The following is a 21424-nucleotide window of genomic DNA, read 5'->3' as shown; positions in this document are numbered from 1 at the left end:
ACCAATTATTTCACTTGTGATTCTGTGAGGAGTCCTGGAAAACATGCACTGTTTGGGGTCCTGAGGACAGAGGGTCTGATTAAGAGCCGGACGCTATTTGCACTCGCTCTTTCAGGAAAAGGGGGTGGCTATTCAAATGAACCGTTTGCTCTTTGCGGTCTGTTCACGCCTCCATGTCTGAACGAGCGAACAAAACATGCGGTCGTTTTTTGAAAAAATACGCCCCCTGGCCGCTCGCATCATACGTCATGTCCGCTATTTATTAGATTAATCGAGTACATCGAACGGCGTATGAACTGCTCGCTATTCTTGTGGTTGGTTTTTCCTACCGCAATCTTGCGAGCAGTTCTGAATAAAAAAAATAACCCAATGACGTGGGCAATGACACTGCTGTATTAATTATGCACACCCTTAAAACGCCCGTTTTGACCTTTAGGCACGCCTGCGTTCTGATCTCCACTCCCCGTTTTCAAGCACCTTCCCGTTACCACCCACATACGCCTCCTCCTGTCACTCAAAATAGCAGTCATTCGCTATCTAGCGAGCACACGATTTTCGGCCGCACTGACTGGTTCGCGCATGCGTATTACAACCCGTACGCATGCGCAGATGTGTGAACATCGCTCAGAACGAGCGAACGGCCGCTTACGAGCGGCTCTGAATGAGACCCAGAGTTTGAGAACCTGTGGTCTAGATTTTGGGAAGGACAGGAGAGAAGATCCAAAATCGTTCACTTATGGGATGTCAGGGAAAGAGTAGTTCATGTACTTTATCCCAACAGAGGGAGATTTTCTAACTTCTAGGACAAAATGTTCCCCTATGGTCATAGATCTTATAGTTTGGATACCGTCTCCTCAATTATGGTCAGAATGGAAGCTCAGGCTGTATATCTTTAATAACCTCCCAGAAGTTTCCTCCAGGAGCAGGGCCAAGGACAGGCCCTCAGCCTCCTGCATGTCCCCTGCCAGAGCCTGGTCATGTGTCACTGAGTATAGTATAACCTGGGAAGACCACACCTTGCTGTCCAGGAGAAACAGGAGGATGTGGGTATTATGGAAGGTGTCCCCAGAGGAGAGCGAGAGGGCAACCTGTCTGATACAAGGGAGAGATGAGACATGCACGGATTCCAGGCGGGATCCCGGAGCCATTGAGTCTGGGGATAATGGTTAGGTCACGGACCACATAAAGAACAAGAGGGAGATGTAACAAGTAGTTTAAAAGAGTAGCAGTTGCCCCTAGCAACCAATCAGCCTTGAGCTAGCATTTATCAAGTACATTCTACAAAATGATAGGTAGAAGTTGATTGGTTACTATGTAAAAAGTAGGGAAGTTTTACACCGATACATCTGCCCCTGAGCGATTGGGGAGAAGGGCTAAAGAAGCTGCAATGTGAGGGGTGGGTCTGCATTTGCTACAAATCATTTGGGCAGGTTCCGGTGTATTTGATGTCATCACCCCGATTTAAATATTTTCCACTACATTTCATGCTGCATCTGAACGTTTAGTTTAACCGATTCTGGTTTGCTGTTTAATTTATGATAATTTCAGATGTAATTATACTGTTATTTCACACATCTCTCCCTATATAATTATTAACTATCATTTATGTTACTATTTTCTTTATTTTGATTTCCATTTTTGTTCTACCCGTGTTCACGTTCTGCAGCTATCCCTCCTTATCGCTTATTTCACTCTCTGAGTTTTGTTTGTGATTTAAAAAAAAAAAAATCCAACTTTTTGCCCCCACACAAACACCGTCTGTCTCCCCTTCCAATCCAGCACTCTTGTGCGACACCAACCGGTCTCCACGTACAGGATATCGAGGCATCAGGCGCAGAGCTCCGCAGAGTATGAATGTAATGGAGAACGGACTGAATTTCGATCTAAATCTGCCAAACACATCCAGCATCCGCAGCACAGATCAGAACACGATAGTAAATAGAACAGGAACCGCAGGGGAGCAGCAAGAGACTGTGCTTACTGCTCATATATATATATATACACACACATACATATATATATATATATATATATATATTAGGGATGTGCAGGCTCGGTTCCGTTCGGTTTTTTTTCCCGAATCTTATTGGGTTTCAGCTGTCACGAGTTTTCGATAGCCAATAAGATTCGGTAAAAAAAAACGAACGGAACCGAGTAGAACCGAGCCTGCACATCCCTAATATATATATATATACACACATATACATACACTGTGCTAAATTAGTAAATACTGAAAAATATCTGCCCCATTCCATATGAATCTCAGATATGATCTCTGTGTCACCCAATTTAAACACATTAATCCATATTAAGTGCAGCTACATTATTATTTAACAAATCCAATTAAAAAGAGAGGAACAACTGTTCCCAGCAACTGCTCAATGTGTGTTGTCCAACAGCGCCACCTGCTGGGCATTTGCTGATGTTGCACACAAGTTTGGTTAGTGTATGAGCTGTGTAGCTCTGATCTGTCAGTGTAGAGATCTTGCACCAATGTGTCTATTTTTACTCCTATTGTTGCAAGACGTCTCCGAACATTGTAGTGCTGCAGCTTTTAGCTTGTTACTTTACTAAAAAAAATAATAATAGATAACAAGAGATATGGTAAGAACTTACCTTTTTGTTAGCTCTGTTTCTAAAAAGTCCTTAGGGTCCACAGGGATACCTTGGGATATTGGCATGGGCTTGTCCATGGGAACGACACAGCTAAAACTGCACTGGGCCCCCTCCTATAACCCGCCCCCAGGCCAAGGCACCTCAGTTTTAGTAGCAAGCCATAGGCCGGAGGAGGAGAAAAAGGAAGAAGGAAGTCTGGAACACACAGGAATCACATTCTCACAGAAAAGGAGACAGAAACTGGTGACCAGAATCTCAACCTACAGAAGCCCGTCAGGGCGGGCGCCCTGTGGACCCTAAGGACTTCATAGAAACAGAGATAAAGATAAGTTCTTACCATATCTCTTGTTTTCTACTCCAGGGTCCTTAGGGATCCACAAGGATACCTTGGGGATGTCCCAAAGCAGTATCCTTCAAGGGTGGGGACGCACCTGTGCAGAAAGGAGAACCCGCCACCCGAAGGAAGCATCCTGAGAAGCAAATGTGTCAAAGGCATAATGCCTGACAAAAGTATGGACAGAGAACCACGTGGCCGCCTTGCAAAGCTGAACAGCCGAAGTGCCACGGCGAGCTGCCCACGAAGGACCCACAGACCTCGTAGAATACGCCTTCACAGAGGGTGGCACTGGAAGACCCTCTTGAGTGTAAGTCTCAGAGATCGCTAGGCGAATCCACCACGCCAAGGTCTGCTTATTGGCAGGCCAACCCCTCCTTTGAAAACCATACAGGACAAACAGAGTCAGATTTTCGCAAAGAAGTGGTACGGTCAACATAAATCCGCAGTGCCCGTACCACATCCAATGAGGCCTCGCCGGCCGAGAAATACGAGGAATTAAAGGCCGGGACCACAATTTCCTAATTAATATGGAAACTAGACATTACCTTAGGAAGGAAATCAGGGCAGATCCGAAGAACTGCCCGGTCTGAGTGAAAACTCAGAAGGGGGGGGGGGGCGACAGGAGAGAGCCCCCAAATCCAACACTTTTGGCCGAAGCAATAGCCAGAAGGAACACTGTCTTTGTCGTAAGCCATTTCAAATCCACCAAACATAAATGTTCGAATGGAGGACCTTGGAGCACTCTCAGAACCACAGCCAAATCCCAAGGAGCCACCGGAGGGGAAAAGGGAGGCTGGATGCAAAGGACACCCTGCATAAAAGTATGGATATCAGGCAGCGTAGCAATCCTACGCTGAAACCAAACCAACAGGGCAGAGATATGCACCTTCAATGAGGCGAGGCATAGACCTAGATCTAAGCCCACCTGTAGGAAAGCCAGCACTCTGGATATCCGAAACTCCTGAGGATCGTACCCTCTAGGGCGACACCACTCAAAATAAGTATGCCCCACCCTGTGGTAAATTCTAGCCAAAGCAGGTTTCCGAGCTCGTAGCATGGTATTCACCACAGATCTGGAGAAACCCTTTGACCTCAAGAGGGAAGTCTCAAGAGCCACGCCATCAAAGACAGACGACTCAGGTCTGGGTAGAGGCAAGCAACTTGAGACAACAAGTCCAGGCGTAGAGGCAACAGCAATGGAGTGTTGATGGACAGACACTGAAGATCCAAGTACCAATTCCGTCTGGGCCACGCAGGCGCCACCAGCAGGATCTTGCCTCCTTCCTGTTTGAAGTTTCGAAGTACTCGAGGCAGAAGGGAGAACGGAGGAAACGCGAACTGGAAGGTCAACCGTACCGACTGAGCGTCCACCAGAAGAGCCCCTGCGTCTCTTGTTCGGGATCCGTACGCCCACAGCTTGCGGTTATGTCTGGAGGCCATTAGGTCTATTTCAGGAAGGCCCCACTTGTCCGCCAGGAGTTGAAACACCTCTTGGTGAAGAGACCATTCCCCCGGATGTACATCGTGACGGCTGAGGAAGTCCGCTTCCCAATTGAGCACTCCCGTTATGAACACAGCAGAAATGGCTGGAAGATTGCCTTCCGCCCAAGTCAGAATACGGGATACCTCCCTTAGAGCTGCTTGACTTAGAGTTCCTCCTTGACGGTTTAGGTAAGCCACCATGGTGCCATTGTCTGACTGAACCTGCACGGGTTTCTCCTGCAGGAAAAGTCTTGTTTGTTGCAGCGCTCTGAACACTGCCCAAATCGCCAATATATTTATTGGCAGGAGCAATTCCTCTGACGTCCACCGACCCTGGAAGATGTGGAACTGGGCATACTCCACCATGTCGAACGTTGACACCATGGAACCCAGTAACCTCATTGCCGAGAGAAGAGACTCTCAACGTCTCATTAGACCATTGCATATCCTGGACTGCAACAGTGCTATCTTTTCTTCCGTCAAGAAGATCCTCTGCTGCTGACGGTCCAACAATGCTCTGAGATGGACCATCCTCTGAGAAGGAATTAGAGAGGATTTCTTCCAGTTCACTATCCAGCCGTGAGCCTGCAATACTGATAATGTCAGTTGCAAAGGACCTGTGGCGACCCTGCCAACAACAGAAGGTCGTCAAAGTAAGGTAACAGGCGAACCCCCTGCAACCGCAGGTGTGCCGCCATGACCGCCATTATCTTTGTGAACACCCGAGGGGCCGTGGAAAGGCCAAACGGTAGAGCTTTAAACTGGTAATGGTGGTCCGACACTGCACATCTGAGATAACGCTGATGAGCCTTGGCAATGGGGATATGCAGGCAAGCATCCTGAATATCCAGGGACACCATAAAATCCCCAGGCTGCATAGCTAAAACAATAGAACGCAGAGCCTCCATTCGGTTTTTGAACCAGAAAGAGGTTGGAGTAATATCCCGTCCCCCTTAGGGGTAACGGAACAGGCACTATGACTCCCATATGGAGCATAGAGCGAACCACCTCCTGGATCGCTAGAGCCTTCGTTAGATCTGAAGGAAGGCCTGCTGCCAAGAATTGAGGAGGAGGCCGTCTGCCGAAGGAGAGGGCATATCCCCGAGATACCACTTCCCTTACCAAGTGTCTGTGGTGGTCTGATACCAGCAGTGGGCATATTGCAGAAGTTGGCCTCCCACCTTGGGGTCCCCCAAGGGGAGGCCCAGCCCGTCAGGCTGAGGGCTTGTCGTCTGGCTTCACGGCCAGACGTCTTTTACTCCAAGCTTGTTTCTTGGGCTTGGCGGTCTCTTTGGGACCAGAAGGTCTCGGGAAGGACTGCACCTTAGATTTGCCCTGTGGCCGATAGGGACGAAAGGATGGATTCTTAGACCCCGACGGAGTCGGGGCCGAAGGCAGACATGCCGATTTGGCTGCCGCCAGAGTGTCCACAATTTTGTCCAAAGCTGGCCCGAACAGGACCTGCCCATTATAAGGTAAGCATTCCAAGCCCTTTTCGGATTCAGGATCCGCCCTCCAAGAACATAACCACAAGGAGCGGCGAACGGACACAGCCGCCGCGGAAATCCTAGAAGTCAGAAGACTAAGATCCAAGGCCGCTTCGTTAATGTACGTAGCAGAATCCCAGAGATTACCCACTAACACAACCTGTTCACTGGTAACTTCCGAAGCAAATGATGCTTCCAATGCATCTGCCCATCTTTCCATAGCCTGGGCCACCCAGCAGATTGCCATAGCTGGATGCTCCTCCAGTGAGGGAATACATAGATTTAAGGCACAGTTCCAACTTACGGTCTCTAGCGTCTGTCAGCGAAGACATTGGCGGCATAGGTAGAGTCGCGCTCTTTACTAAGCGCATCACATGAGAATCCACCTGAGGGGGAGATTGCCATTAAGTGAAATAAGGGGTATGCACGTGCCAGACATTTTTGAGGCTGAAACCTCTTACCTGGAGATTTCCACGCCTCCTCCAAGTGATCCACTAGCTGACCAGATAGGGGTGCAGCAGCAGTTTTTCCCCTAACGTCCTAAAACAAGCATGTGTAGGTGCTGCAGGTAGGTTATCGTCAGTAATCACCATGGCCGTACAGACCGCCCGTATGAGACCTGGAATAAATAAATTGGATTTAACCTCCGCCCCTAACTGAGGAGCGTCAGAGTCCGACAAATCCAAAATCTCGCTATCAGATGACCCGCCATCATCTAGTTGTGTCGATGGAAATGACAGAAGCGGTCTTTTAGCAGGTGGTGGGTCCTGTTCTGCAATATTCTGCGCCGTAGCGGACACAGAGTGCGCCCAAACAGGTTCCACTGGAGGAAGAACCTGCTGAGGGGGACATCGCGCCACCACCCCCTAATACGGGGGGAGGGACAACCGCCTGCTGTGCGATCCCTAATTGGGGAAACACGGTGGGGGCTGTTAACCTATTCACAAGGATATTCAAGGCTTGTGCAAAGGAAGCCCATGGGGGTTCCTGTGAGGTGCTGGGTACAGCAGAGGTACTAGGAAGGGACAGACATGTAGTACATATAGCATCCTGAAGTACCATCCCTTCACCTACACCTGCTCTACACCTAGAGCAGGAAAACAGGAGAGGTGCACCTATAGACACAGAATCCTCACTGGACATAGTGGTATGTGATTTTCCCACAGTAATAAACACTTTGACCAGGGGTCTTCAAACTTGGCCCTCCAGCTGCTGTGGAACTACACATCCCAGCATGCACTGCCATAGTTTTAGCATGCGGTTATATCAAGAAGGTGGTAGTGCATGCTGGGATGTGTAGTTCCACAGCAGCTGGAGGGCCAAGTTTGAAGACCTATGCTTTAAACTGTGAGGTCAATTCCTGACAGTACTGGCACTGAGAGGGCTGAACAGGACGAACTAGGGATAGTTAAAATGGCTGACAGGAGAGTATCAGACACACAGCGCTAGCATAAAAGTCACATACAGTGCAGGAATTTCTGCACTAATTGCGCTATCACTTACACAGACTTACAGCCTGGCAGCGCTACATACACTGACCTTGACAATGGAGAGGTATGCAACGGGGCTCCGCACCTTGCACCAGCTTACTGCGCATTCCAAGATGGCCACCGGAGCAAGAGAGGCGGGACTGGGGGAGGAACTCTGCCTCAGCCGGCCGAATCTCTGAGGAAAAGGCGCTGAGAGCAACGGGGGGGAGTGGCCCCCTGTGCTTGAACTTCCGCTGGACTGTCCGTGCTGCCACTTAAAGTTCTCTCCAGCTCTTCAGGGACTGTGAAACACAGCCCCTCTGTGCGGGGCGGGGTATAGGAGGGGGCCCAGTGCATCCTGGGATGAGTTTTAACTGTGTGGTGCCCATGGACAAGCCCATGCCAATACCCCAAGGTATCCCTGTGGATCCCTAAGGACCCTGGAGTAGAAAACTGTGTTATCATTATAATATACTGAGATCTACATTCTAGGAAAAGGGTCAGCAACCACCGGCATGGCTCCCAGACATGGCAAAGGTTTAAGCTGCATGCGACAGGTTCGTGAGATTTCTCAGCTAGAACCAATATGCGAGCTCCAGATTTACATTTAGGCCTCAGTACTTTATAATTAAAAGAGCAATTTGTTTATTCAGTTACCGATAGCAAACAATTGGCCTAATTCAGATGTGGACGCAAATGCCATTGCAGCTACAATCTCTCACGGATCTATAGACGCAATATAGCTTATCGGACCATCGCTAGATCAATGAGTCGTTCAGGCGAGTACCCAGCTTAAGAAGTATCATCAAGAGAGACCTAACTGATGTACAAGGCTCGTGTAGAGACACAATGAGTGTCCTTTATGAAGCCACCCTGAGAAGGAAATGCTACCAGATTTGGCGTTCATATATAGCACTGTATACTATAGTGTGCTAACTAACACACACACACACACACACACACACACACACACACACACACACACACACACACACACACACACACACACACAGGGGCCAGCAGATCAATGCACCAAGGAATTAACAGATTTATTCAATTGTTTACAGAATATTTAGTTATTTATATAGCTTACAATCTATATTCCCTATCTCTCTCACACACACATTTATTTTTTGGTGACAGAACAAAGTTATCCCCTACCAGAATGTTTTTGGAGTGTGGAATCAAACTCACACAAACATGAGAAGAACATACAAACTCCACAGAGATACAGCCTGACTGTGCTGCCCAATGAGATGGGTACTTATGGGAAACCTATTTGTGTAAGTTGAACATACCCTGGCCTATAGTGTATGAGGGAATACATTTTTCTTGCCTTGAGCGTTACTCATTAGGCCTGTTTAAGATCTACAGTTACCTACATATTTTACATGAGAGATCCTGAAGACAGAACCAAACAGGTGATAGAGCAGGTATAATAACTATAACAGACTAAAGCAGATAAGATGGTCACATACACAAGCGGGTCAGTCCCCAGCACCCAAACAGAGGACGGGCTCAGGGCTGGACAACAGTCTGCAAGATACAGCAGGAGACTGGGCAGGAAGGGAGCACTGGAAATACAACACACAGGGAGATTTTATTTATTTATTATGCTTAATTATGTGATATTAATTCTACAGAAGAGCAATGAATCGCACCGATATCTCCAACACGATTAATCTCTCGAGAATTAATCCTGCATTTGAAACTGACCTGTGCAGCTACGACCTTGTAACTAAACACCCTCAATCATTAACAAATGCGTCGTACATAGACCAAAGGCACTATGGGGGTCATTCAGACCCAGTCGCAAGCGGCAGTACGCTCGCAAGTGGGTCGATGTTCCCCACTGCGCATGCGCACGCCGGAGGGAGCTCCGTCGTGCGCATGTGCGAGACCCGGACTGCGACAGCCAAGCTGTCGCTCCGGGTCTCGCACCAAAGGGGGCGTGCTGTCGATGGTGACTGACAGCACGCCCCCTTTGGTGGGCGTGCCGGGGGTGTAGCTGCCAGACGGAGGCGTTCCAATGGGAACGCCTACCGTCTGAAGCCGGCCCCACTGACATCACTAGTGATGTCAGTGGGAGTGATTTTGGCTCTGATAGAGCCAAAATCACTCCAGGACTTGTGGCAGGGAGACCCTACCGCAGGGTCTCCGTCGCAAGTCCGATGGTCGCGATGGTCAAGACCATCGCGACCATCTTTTTGGACGCTCGTATATGCTGTGGGTGGTCACCCACAGCTATACGAGCGTCCAGGAGGACGCTCCATTTTAATGGAGGAGGGCCCTGATTCAGAGCGAGCGCTCTGGTCAGAGCGTCCGGCTCTGAATCAGGCCCTATGTACAAAAGTGAAACTCTTATTGGAACAATAGTGTTCCTGCTAGGCTGTTTCAGCGGGGCGCCACGCCTTATTTCAAAAGGGCAGAATACACCCTGCTCCCTTTGGCGGTGCCCCGCTAAACCACCTGCGGGCCGCAGTGTCCCAAGGGTGGGAAAAATAGCGGTGCCGCGGTCACCGCCGGTGAACCGATGCATGCGTCCGGCATTTATTCACACAGACATGAGCGCTTAGGGGCAGCCCAGTACGTCCGTAAGTACCGGGCACGCCCCCAAGAGTGATGAAAAGGGGGACACGTCTTAAAGACACACCCCCATTTTCTTGTTACCACGCCCCCTTCTCAGCGTACAGAGTGCTCTTTCTCTAGGTCCAGCGCCCTACCTAGAGTGAACACTAGAACAAGGCGCAAGCACAGTCATTCCAATGGAAAAAATGCTCCAAATGACCCATAATCATCAGCGGTGAAGTGCTATTATATGACCTCGGCCTTAGAAGAAAGACAGATCAGGGCAAATTCACTTTTATTAAACAAATCTAAAACTCATTCAATGTTACAGGTGATAAGACAGATAAACACATAACAGCAGGAGCTGTATTAGACACTATTGCAGCGAGCTCTTGTAAACAGTCACGTTTGGTATCCAGAAGCGTTGGAGAAACAGGAGGAGTCTAGGACCTTGCAGACAGGCACTGGTTCACCACTTCCAGCAGGTGGGAATTCTCTAGTGCAGCCGCAACGCGTTCCTTGTCAGCCAGCTGCTTATTCACTGAATGGAGAGAAGGGAGACACAGAAATGAAGCATTATCGAGATATAATCATTTATATTATACTGGCAACACTGATAACTTATAATGATCTGCGACACTTGTGTACGAGTGCCGGCTCCCACGCGTTTCTCTGTGTGTTCCCTGCATCCTGCCCAGAGACCAAACCTCTGGCCCAATCTGTGACTCTGAACAATGGAAGCATCAACATAATTAGCTTTTGCTTTTGTTGGGTTTTTAATGTAATACTTTTACTTTTGAGACCAAGGGGTAAATTTACTAAGAATCGAGGATAGGTCGAGATGACCATCTCGGGTGATTTATTCATTTTTTTCCTCCTTGCAAATTTACTAAAGGCAAAGTCGGGTGAGTTAGAGAGAGATTTCTCTCATCTCACTCGTAAAACTCGGGTGAGATAGCAATCTCGAATCAAATCACCATCGGGCCAAATCGGAAGTACTTCTCACCTTAAACATACATCTCTCAAATTTACCAAGAATCGGGATGACAAGCTCGGGTGAGATAGGAGCAAACTCTCTGTCAAAATCACTTTTCAAAGCTCTCAACCCCCTGAGCTGCGAGATGGTCAGAATCATACACAAATCATTGTGATTTGTGTATGTTTATTTCTGTAAATGGTTAAAATCGGGTTAATTTTCTAAAAAAAAAAAATGACGTGAGGTCATTTCCTGGTTCTTAATTTACAGGGGAAAAAAAAAATGTGTAGGGTTCCACTGTTAATTACGAACCAGCACCAGGGACAGTGCTGGTTTTTAATATACATAGAAAAAAAAAATTACGTGAGGTTCCCCGTATATTTAAAACCAGCCCTGGACCCTTTCTAGCGGGGGGGCTAATGCCACAGCCAGGGGTGCCCTTTCACCAGGCCCGCCAGCCGCAGCATCGATCCTGAACACTGGGGAGTGGAGTACCCTCCAATAAAGGGGTAACCCTCTCCTAGGCTGATAGCCCGCGGCTATCCCCGCCACCCCTGGGACTGGAGTCAGTGCCCTGGCTCGGTTTCTATTTTTTTCCTGTAAACTCACTTCTAGTGCACATTAGGCAGCAGGGTTAGGTCTGTTAGGAACATATGAATATCTTAAATAACTTGGCACACAAAAGGAAAGAAGTATCAGCGAGAGCCTCATGGCATAAAGGTGTCCCGCCTCCATATTATAAAGAAGAGTGCCATTAGTTGTCTCCTATAGATTAGTCAAAGCTCGCACACAGTAATTAGGTGAGCTCTGGGTCATCTATAGAAGACTACTACTGGCACTCGCCCCTAATCCTAAAACATTGTAAGCAAGGTGGTGGGTAAAAAAAATAAGAACATTTCCATGACTAAAATAAGCAAGGCATAGATTTCAGTGTTTGATGCACAACTCACAGACCTGTCACCACACATGCAAAACTTCTGATCTGGAAAAAGCAGGATGCACCAGATAAATCTAAGCCACACCCATTTCAGGCAAGGCAACGTCCCCTTTCCAGTAAGCCACACCCATTTCAGGCAAGGCTACGTCCCCTTTCCAGTAAGCCACACCCATTTCAGACAAGGCTGCGTCCCCTTTCCAGTAAGCCACACCCATTTAAGGCAAGGCTGCGTCCCCGTTCCAAGAAAGCCACACCCATTTCAGGCAAGGCTGCGTCCCCTTTCCAGTAAGCCACACCCATTTCAGGCAAGGCTGCGTCCCCTTTCCAGTAAGCCCCACCCATTTCAGGCAAGGCTATGTCCCCTTTCCAATAGGCTACACCCATTTTGGGCGTGAAGACTGGGGACAGCTGTCAGTAATGCAGCATGTATCACCTCACACGAGTGGTGACCAGTGCATATAGAAGGTACACATCTAACATCTTCAGTAATGGAAATCCGTATTGCTAGACCCTCACCTGCGTGCTCCGAGGCGTGTGTACCAGGGGTTATATGGACATCCACCTGAAAGAGAAGGAATTAGATCAGAAATGAGATTGTATGTTCTGGTAGGTTAATTGGCTCCTGACAAAAATGGACATGTGTACGCGAGTGTCTGTATGCGGTAGGTAATATAGATGGTAAGATCCTCCGATGCAGGGCCGGATGCTATAAATCCCCTCGGCGTACATGAAAAAAATAAATAAATAAATCATCCCGCACCAGTATCTGTTCATGTTGGTAATTATCTCTTAGGACAAGACAAGGATATAATCCTTATATCGATCCTACTCTCGTTTTATTTAAATTATATTATTCTTAATTATTTATGGTTATTTATTTTGAGGCGTCACCTTTAACTCTGAGTTATATACATAGATTATTCAAAAAGAGAAGAAAAAAAGCAGTGTTTGTATTGTAGGATCGGTAAAGAATTATGTCTCATCAAAAATATATAACATTTTATCAATCTTTTTTGTTTCCATCTTAAAATAACGTGTTCAAAACAATGTAGGCGAAATATAGGTTAAATTGATAGCGCATAAAGATTAGAGTGTAAAAAGAAAAAATACTATAGAAAATCTATTTTAAAAAGTTCCCTTATGGCCGCTGGTAAGTTAATATCGTTTGTCTGTCGACTGATTTAGATCCTGTTTGTTAAAGAATATATTTCCATTTACAGGATCAAATGAATCACTACAAAACATTTATTATCACTGTTATTGTGTGTTCATGTATTATTAATTGAATAATGGATGTGCTCACATGGGTTGAAGGATTACAGCATGATGTTAGTTGTTAGTGATACTGTTATTTGTAACCATTCCTTCAGGTCATAAATTGACAGATTGTCACATTATTTCCATGTTCCATGTGCCCATTTGTGTGAGTATTTCAATTCAATTCTGCCACACACACACACACACACACACACAATGTCACATGCATTAATAGTCTCACACTGTGATGTGCCCACCTCCTTAACCTCTCCCTCTCTTCTGGCACCGCCCCTTCTGCATTCAAACATGCCCTTGTCTACCCCATTCTTAAAAACCTAACCTTGATCCTAACATTCTCTCTAACTACCGGCCAATCTCTCTCCTCCCTTTTGCCTCCAAACTCCTTGAACGTATTGTCTACAAACGCCTTACCGCCTTTCTTTCCTCCCACTCCCTCCTTGACCCTTTTCAGTCCGGCTTCCGTTCTCTCCACTCCACTGAAACTGCCCTCACAAATGTCAGCAATGACCTCCTTGCTGCCAAATCCAAAGGACACTACTCTCTTCTCATTCTCCTTGACCTCTCTGCTGCATTTGACACTGTGGACCACCCTCTACTGCTGCATATCCTTCTCACCCTTGGTCTACGTGACACTGCCCTCTCCTGGCTGTCCTCCTACCTCTCTGACCGCTCCTTCTCTGTTTCCTCTCATGACAACTCCTCCCCTCCACAGCCTCTTATAGTAGGTGTTCCCCAAGGTTCTGTTCTTGGACCTCTCCTACTCTATACGTCCTCTCTAGGTAAACTCATACGCTCTTTTGACCTCCATCATCATCATCTCTATGCTGATGATACTCAGATCTACCTTTCCTCACCTGACCTCTCCCCCTCTCTCCTCACTCGTATCTCTAACTGTCTCTCTGCTATCTCTTCCTGGATGTCCCAGCGATTTCTCAAACCTAATGTCTAAGACTGAGCTGATCGTCTTCCCACCCTCCCACATAACATCATGTCCCACTATTTATTTATCGATAGATGGCATAACTATCTCATCTAGTCCCAAAGTGCGTTATCTTGGAGTCATCCTGGACTATTTCCTCTCCTTCAAACCACATATCCAGAACCTCTCACAGTCCTGTTTCCATCTCAAGAATATTTCCAAGATCAGGCCCTTTCTCAACCAGGATGCCACCAAAACCCTCATACATTCACTGGTCATCTCCAGATTGGACTACTGTAACCTCCTCCTATCTGGCCTCCCTGACTCCCACCTCTCTCCTCTCCACTCTGTCCTCAATGCTGCTTCTCGGCTCATCTTCCTCTTCAGACACTTTACATCTGCCTCCCCTCTCTTACAAGCCCTCCACTGGCTCCCCTTCCCTTTCAGAACCCAATTCAAGGTTCTTACACTCACTTACAAAGCCCTCACCCATTCAAATCTCTTATCTCCTCTCCCCTCACTCTTCTGTCTGCCCTCTTCGTTCACTTAATACACACCGCCTTTCATGCCAATTGATTACTTCCTCCCACTCCTGCCTAGAAAGATTTTGCCACGCTGCTCCCCACCTTTGGAACTCTCTCCCTCTCCCCATCAGACTCTGCACCTCTCTACAATCTTTCAAACGAGCTCTTAAGACCCACTACTTCATTAAAGCCTTCCAGCTCTCATCCTAACTTGCTGCTACATCTTCCTTCCTCCCCGCCTACCCCATCTGTGTCACTCCTGTTAGTCTGCCCCTCCCTTAAAGAATGTAAGCTCTTTCGAGCAGGGCCCTCTACCCTCTTGTGCTTCTCCCTACTGTAATTTATCTCTTACTCTCCACTAGGGCAACCAACACTCGGCTGCTTATGTGGGCGTAAAGGTCGCTAATATAGCAATGTTTATTATACATGTCCATGTCCTGCTTTGTATTGTAAGTCACTGGTTACTTATTTGTTCAGGCACTTTGTAAGGCGCTGCGCAACACTTGTGGCGCCATATAAATAAATGATAATACCTGCGGTCTGGATTTAACCAGAGATCCCGGCTATAGCTTTGATCTCACTCATAAGTTTAATTACTTGTCGCCCAGTCACATTAAAATTCAATGATCCAGTTGGACTGTGCAAAATATCACAATAATTGTCTTATAACATTAGAAATAACCAGCGGCTATTGAGGGAAACGCCGACACGAGTTTCGCCTGTGGGCTGCTTTGTCAAGGCGATATGTAATATTTATGCGCTTTATAAATGGCTGTTCATGCCAACTTCATGTGTATCTGGGGAGCCAGGGAGGACTTCGCAAACATTGTTCCGGAGGTTTAAGAATGTTATAAATATACAGGTTGAGTCTCCCATATCCGAAATGCTCGGGACCACGAGCATTTCGGATTTTGGATTATTCCGGTTTTCGGAATACCTGGGGGGGGGGGGGCCGGCGGGTGTCACGGGAGGCCCTGGCATGTGCTGCGGGTGAGTTCGGTGGGTGATAAAGGGGTCCGGCGGGGTTGTTGCAGTGGTCCGGCAGGTGCTACAGGGATCCGACGGGTGTCGTTAGGGGTCCGGCGACTGAGGCGGAAGAATCTGGCAGGTAAGGCGGAAGGGTCCGGCGGGTGCTGCAGCTGTCACGAGGGGTCCGGCGGCTGCCGCTGGGGGTCCAGTGGGTGATGTGGGGGGTCGCCTGGCGTGTGGCCCACGCCACTAGTCATTGGCCGCTGATACTTGTGACGTCAGGTGACGTCGTGCCGTCACATATGCACCTAAATATTCCGGTTTTTGGAATATTTCGTTTTTTGGAATAACGGATATGGGAGACTCAACCTGTACACTGAACTGAAGGTGGCGTTAGACCAATATATTAATTGGTAATATATTTAATATCCCGCCACATTCACTCACCTTAAACCTCTGCGGCAGAGAACGCAACAGCTTCACTTTGATGGACAGTCCGATCAGCGTGGCCATGCTGCAGTGCGGGATTGTGGGGGTGAACTCTACGGACACCGTGCTCTCGTCATCATTGACCTGCGTTAGACAACATGGACACCATCAGGAGTTGTGTTCTGTCCCAATAATCAATGTTTTAGGGTAGGTGCACACATGGGTGCAGTTATATTCACCGGTCATCAGCTGGCACCATTGTTCCCTATGGAGAACAAGCAGACTATACACACAGGTGTCTGTACAGGTGGGTGCCAAATGCACAGTTCTCCGACAACTGTACGTTCTCTATGTGTATAGTCTCCCGATCCCCAGCCAGAGGGTGGCTAATAGCCATGGTACGTTTTAATCTTTAATGATTGTTTATAAAGCTGCAACATTGTTGAGAAACAGGGAGACAACCTTGCACTGGCAACAATAAGGGACTGTACAAAGACATGACCGACCAGCAGCGATATAATATACCTTCACGCGAATCTCCTCCACCACATTCAGCTCTTCCAGGCTGAGCGGATGCTCTGGGTCATTAATGGAACGGATGAGATGTAACATGTTAAGGGAAAAAAAAAATGTATATCTGCGATATAGTATAACACAGACACGACCCTGGTGACGTAACCGAAAAAAAAGGTTGTGTAATATCTCTCTAAACAATTATATACTGTACACTGTAGCGGAATAGCAGAAGAATGACCTTGTCCTCATTCACCTAGCGTTACTCTGCCACGTGGTGTCCGCCACGGGCAGCGAGTCTCATACTTTCCCCTGAATTTTCCATCCTATCTGCATACACCTTCACTTATAGAACCCGATTCATTACAGAACGCAGCTGCGAACGCAATAGCGATTATGCACGGTTTACTGCGGTAGTATGCTAATCTATTGCTATGGTGCCGCAGCACTACACAGAGACGCCCACTTTACCTTACACAGATCCGTAATGTTTCGCAGGACTGCGAAACCATCGGTAACACGGAGAACCATCGCAGCCTCACGCACACTTGCACAAGCTCTGACCTTACTCAGGAAGTGCTAACTTCAGCGCACGCTATCAGGCCTCAGGCATCGCAGTGGATAATTTATGCACGCCCCTGCAACGGTATTCAAACGCCCTGGCACGCCTGCGTTTTGCAGACCACCCTCCCCATCAACACCCACAAACGGCACTTCCTGTCAATCACCCTAATGTGTCTGCGTAGTCACTGCAATCGCAGTCCTGATCGCAGTGGCCGGTTCGCGCACACGCAGAACACAACAATCGGCCGATTGCGTGCGTATTAGCAGTTCCGTTCCTTGCTGAATCAGGCTCATTGTGTCTCCTAGGTATTTAGGATTATTATTTTTGTTGCAAAGGAATTGGTGTAAAGTCCCAGACTAAGCCTAAGGAAGTGTTGCAGGCGCGATCACTTGTATCGGACCTGTGTCTTTTGCCTTTTTTATCCAAATTAGGGTAAGAGTCACACACAGAAGTACTTGAGGCAGTGCCCAGGGTACCCGTGCTTTGTAGTGTGGTCGCATTAGTGATGAAAATAAGACATCTTATGAAAAGGTCTCTGGCAGGACACATGGGGAGGCTAAGTCATTCATGGCGCCAAGCGGGGCTATTTGAGGACATATATGTGGACATATCTGTATTACGAGACTCAAGTCATTGTAGCAGTTTGGCCATACATATAACTCTACACGGAGATTTAAGCATATAAATGACCTTTTCTATGTTACATATATAAAAGCCACAGATGGAGCCCCCAATAGTTAAAGAATCTATCCCAGAGTTCATTGCAAACAGTCCCAAAAGGCTCAGCCATAAGCTGGAATGCACCTGCCCAACTCCACATATACGGGGCGAGTGACCTTCTGGTCATAGGGGTGATTTATAATCCAAAATACTGTATGTAGACATAACTACAGATCTCTCTCCGTATGTTAAGAAACTCCTTAGATTCCTCTTATCCTAGTGAGCAGGCAGACGGGCCCCCGAATTGGGGCTTATTCTCCTATAACCAAGCTTCTATTGTTTTAGGACTTTCATGTATTTCTTCCTAAATACCTAACAGATATCTTATGCAGAGAATAAGACAATTGGGCACAGACTAACTGAGGCTCTGGGGGAGATTTTAAATAAGTGCATTAAGGTTAAAACGAAGGAGTGGGCAGCTGGCAGCGGGGCCCAACAGAGTGGCTGTCTTTGAGCGGGACGCAGCAGAATGGATGCGAGCAAGATGGACTCCACAGAGCGGGGGTGTAGGCGAGTGGTGCTCAGCAGAGCGGGGGTGTAGGCAAGTGGGGCTCAGCAGAGTGGGTGTAGGTGAGTGGGGCTCAGCAGAGCGCGTGTAGGTGAGTGGGGCTCAGCAGAGCGCGTGTAGGTGAGTGGGGCTCAGCAGAGCGCGTGTAGGTGAGTGGGGCTCAGCAGAGCGCGTGTAGGTGAGTGGGGCTCAGCAGAGCGCGTGTAGGTGAGTGGGGCTCAGCAGAGTGGATGTAGATGAGGGGGGCTCAGCAGAGCGGGGGTGTAGGCAAGTGGGGCTCAGCAGAGCGCATATAGGCAAGTGGGGCTCAGTTGAGTGTGTGTAGGTGAGTGGGGCTCAGCAGTGGGTGTAGGTGAGTGGGGCTCCGCAGAGTGGGTGTAGGTGAGTGGGGCTCAGCAGTGGGTGTAGGTGAGTGGGGCTCCACAGAGTGGGTGTAGGTGAGTGGGGCTCCGCAGAGTGGGTGTAGGTAAGTGGGGTGCACCAGTGGGTGTAAGTGGGGCTCAGCAGAGTGGGTGTAGGTGAGTGGGGCTCAGCAGAGTGAGTGACAGACACTAGTCAGGATATCGAAGATCTCTCTGTCATCGATCCGGTCGTGCAGCTCCTCATCCTCGTCCTGAGTGGTCACCTGGCGCTCCCCGCTGCGCTGGTAGATGAGCGGGTTGGCGTTCTCCAGCTGCTGACTGCTGCTGCCCAGCACCATGGCCCGCACTCCCGGCAGCCACCGTGTACAGTAGAACTAACTACTACACAACTTCTTCCCGTCACGTGACGCGCGCGTCATCTCCCTGCTGATTGGCCTGCCTTGCTCTACTCTGCATAACACACAGCGAATGGGAACTCAGTGGGGGCGGGGTTAATCTTGATTGACAAGTGGATCTGACGTTTGAGTCCAACGCTGATCTTGTGTCTGTCATGTGATAAGCTCCGCCTTCCCGCAACGTCCGAAATCTCCATAACAAACCCCACCCAAGTAAGGGCGGAAATAACTGCATAACCAACCAACTGGTAAGGGCGGAAGTAGCTCTCTGCCATATTTGATACTGGAATCTTGATGTTTATAAGGAAAATGTTAATTTACTCTATATGACTTGGGGGCCTATTCATCAACGCTAAAATAACGTTTTTAAGGCCATTTTCCTTAATTAACGTTATTTTAGTATTCATGAAGAGCTTAACACAGGAGATATCACTGATATCTCCTGGTTAAGTCTCTATGTGTTAATTTCCACACTCCCCATACATTAGTACATTAGTATGGGGATATGGAAATTATGGTATTCATCAAATTCCGAAAATTATGTATTTTCGGAATTTAATTGAGTTACTATTCGCCACTGTGAGGTGGCGAATAGCAGGTAACACCTGTGTCAGCGTGGACAGGTCTCCCGGCGTCTCCCTCCAGCGCTCTGGTCCGTCCTCTGGCTCTGGAGGCTGGTCTGATACGTGTTCTCCCAGCAGAACACAAAAAAGTTTAGAAAAAAAAACAAACTTTTTTTTTTCTAAACTACTGTGGTCAGCTGGGAGAACACGTGTCAGACCAGCCTCCGGAGCCGGAGGCGCTGCAGCGGGCAGGTAAGTGCGGGGATGGGTGGGAGGTGAGTGGGGGGGAGGGGGGGAGAGGGGTTGGGGGGGGACAAAAAAATTACCGCAGCTGTAGGTAGTGCTGCGCATGCGCTGGTTTTACGAATGTAACAGCGCATGCGCAAAACGGATTCCAGCTGCGGTAAGTTAGTGTAGATAGGGATAACTATTTCCTGAAAAGCTGTCATAGCAAAAATGACAGCTTTTCGGAATAGATAGTTATGGAGAGGAGGAATGATGAATTCCTCAGGTAATTAGGTAGAACTCCATGCCAGTTCTAAACCTAATTACCTCCAGAGAAAGTTTAGGTATGATGAATAGGCCCCTATGTTATAGTTTGCTGGTTTCTTTATAATTAATTATGTACGACAGCTATTATTTATTGTCAGTCCTTTATATAGTGCATACATAGTCTAAAGTGCTTAACAGAGTATATTTCAGTCATTCATATCAGTCCCTGCACCAGTGGAGCTTGCAGTCTATGGCCCTCATTCAGAGCCGGACGCTCTGAGCAGAGCGCACGCTCGGAATGAGGGCCGTCCTCCATAATTATGGAGCGTCCTCCTGGACGCTCGTATAGCTGTGGGTCACCACCCACAGCCTATACGAGCGTGCAGGTTGATGGCCGCGATGGTCTTGACCATCGCGACCATCGCCACTGAGAGCCGGAGCCTGCGGTTGAGTTTCTCAACCGCAAGGCCCGGAGTGATTTTGGCTCTATCAGAGCCAAAATCACTCCCACTGACATCACTAGTGATGTCAGTGGGCCGGCTTCTGACGGTAGGTGTTCCCTTGGGAACGCCCCCGTCTGGCAGGCACGCCCCCGGCACGCCCACCAAAGGGGGCGTGCTGTCAATTAACATCGACAGCACGCCCCCTTTGATCAGACACAAGGAGCGAAGGAAAGTCCTTCGCTCGTCGCGTCTGGCGCATGCGCACGACGGAGCTCCCTCCGTCGTGCGCATGCGCAGTGCACACCATCGACCCACTTGCGAGCGGACAGCCGCTTGCGAGTGGGTCTGAATCAGGCCCTATATATCCTATCACATGTATGCACATGGGTTATTTTTATTGTCAGCAGTCAGTTAACCTACCAGCATATTTTAGGAGTGTGGGAGGAAACCGAAGTACCTGTAAGAAAACCACGCCGACAGATGGAGCACATACAAACTCCACACAGCTGATATCCTGGTCAGGAAATAAACTTATGACTTCAGGGCTTAGAGGCAGTAATGCTAACCACTACGCCACCATGCAGAATAGAGATCAGGTCATGCATAATGAAGGAAAACTTCTTTATGAAGACAAATTGGGACATATTTTTAAAAGCATTCTCAAGGAAACAAAGGCCCTCATTCAGAGCCGCTCGTTAGCGGCAGTACGCTCGTTCCGAGCGATGTTTGCACATCTGCGCATGCGTACGCTTTTTAGTACGCATGCGCGAACCAGTCAGTGCGGCCGAAAATCCTTTGTACGCTATATAGCGAGTGCCTGCTATTTTGAGTGGCAGAATGAGGCGTATGTGGGTGGTAACAGGGGAAGGTGC

General features: G+C 48.2%; 1 protein-coding gene across 1 annotated transcript; it reads right to left on the bottom strand.

Annotated features, from left to right (window-relative positions):
- Positions 1-10237: 10237 nt before the first annotated feature.
- CIAO2B (cytosolic iron-sulfur assembly component 2B) lies at positions 10238-19092 on the bottom strand. The gene is made up of 5 exons (XM_088444435.1): positions 18862-19092; positions 16517-16596; positions 16010-16135; positions 12389-12434; positions 10238-10500 (listed from the first exon to the last, which is right to left on the bottom strand). Exons 1-5 carry the CDS (start codon positions 18995-18997, stop codon positions 10403-10405), a joined length of 486 nt encoding a protein of 161 aa, XP_088300561.1. The 5' UTR covers positions 18998-19092; the 3' UTR covers positions 10238-10402.
- Positions 19093-21424: the final 2332 nt, after the last annotated feature.

This window comes from Taudactylus pleione, unplaced genomic scaffold, assembly GCF_031769625.1.
Source record: "Taudactylus pleione unplaced genomic scaffold, aTauple2 ptg000363l, whole genome shotgun sequence".
In the NCBI taxonomy this organism is placed as follows: Eukaryota; Metazoa; Chordata; class Amphibia; order Anura; family Myobatrachidae; genus Taudactylus; species Taudactylus pleione.
The sequence above is the reverse complement of the archived record's forward strand: the minus strand, read 5'-3'. Positions and strand labels throughout refer to the sequence as shown.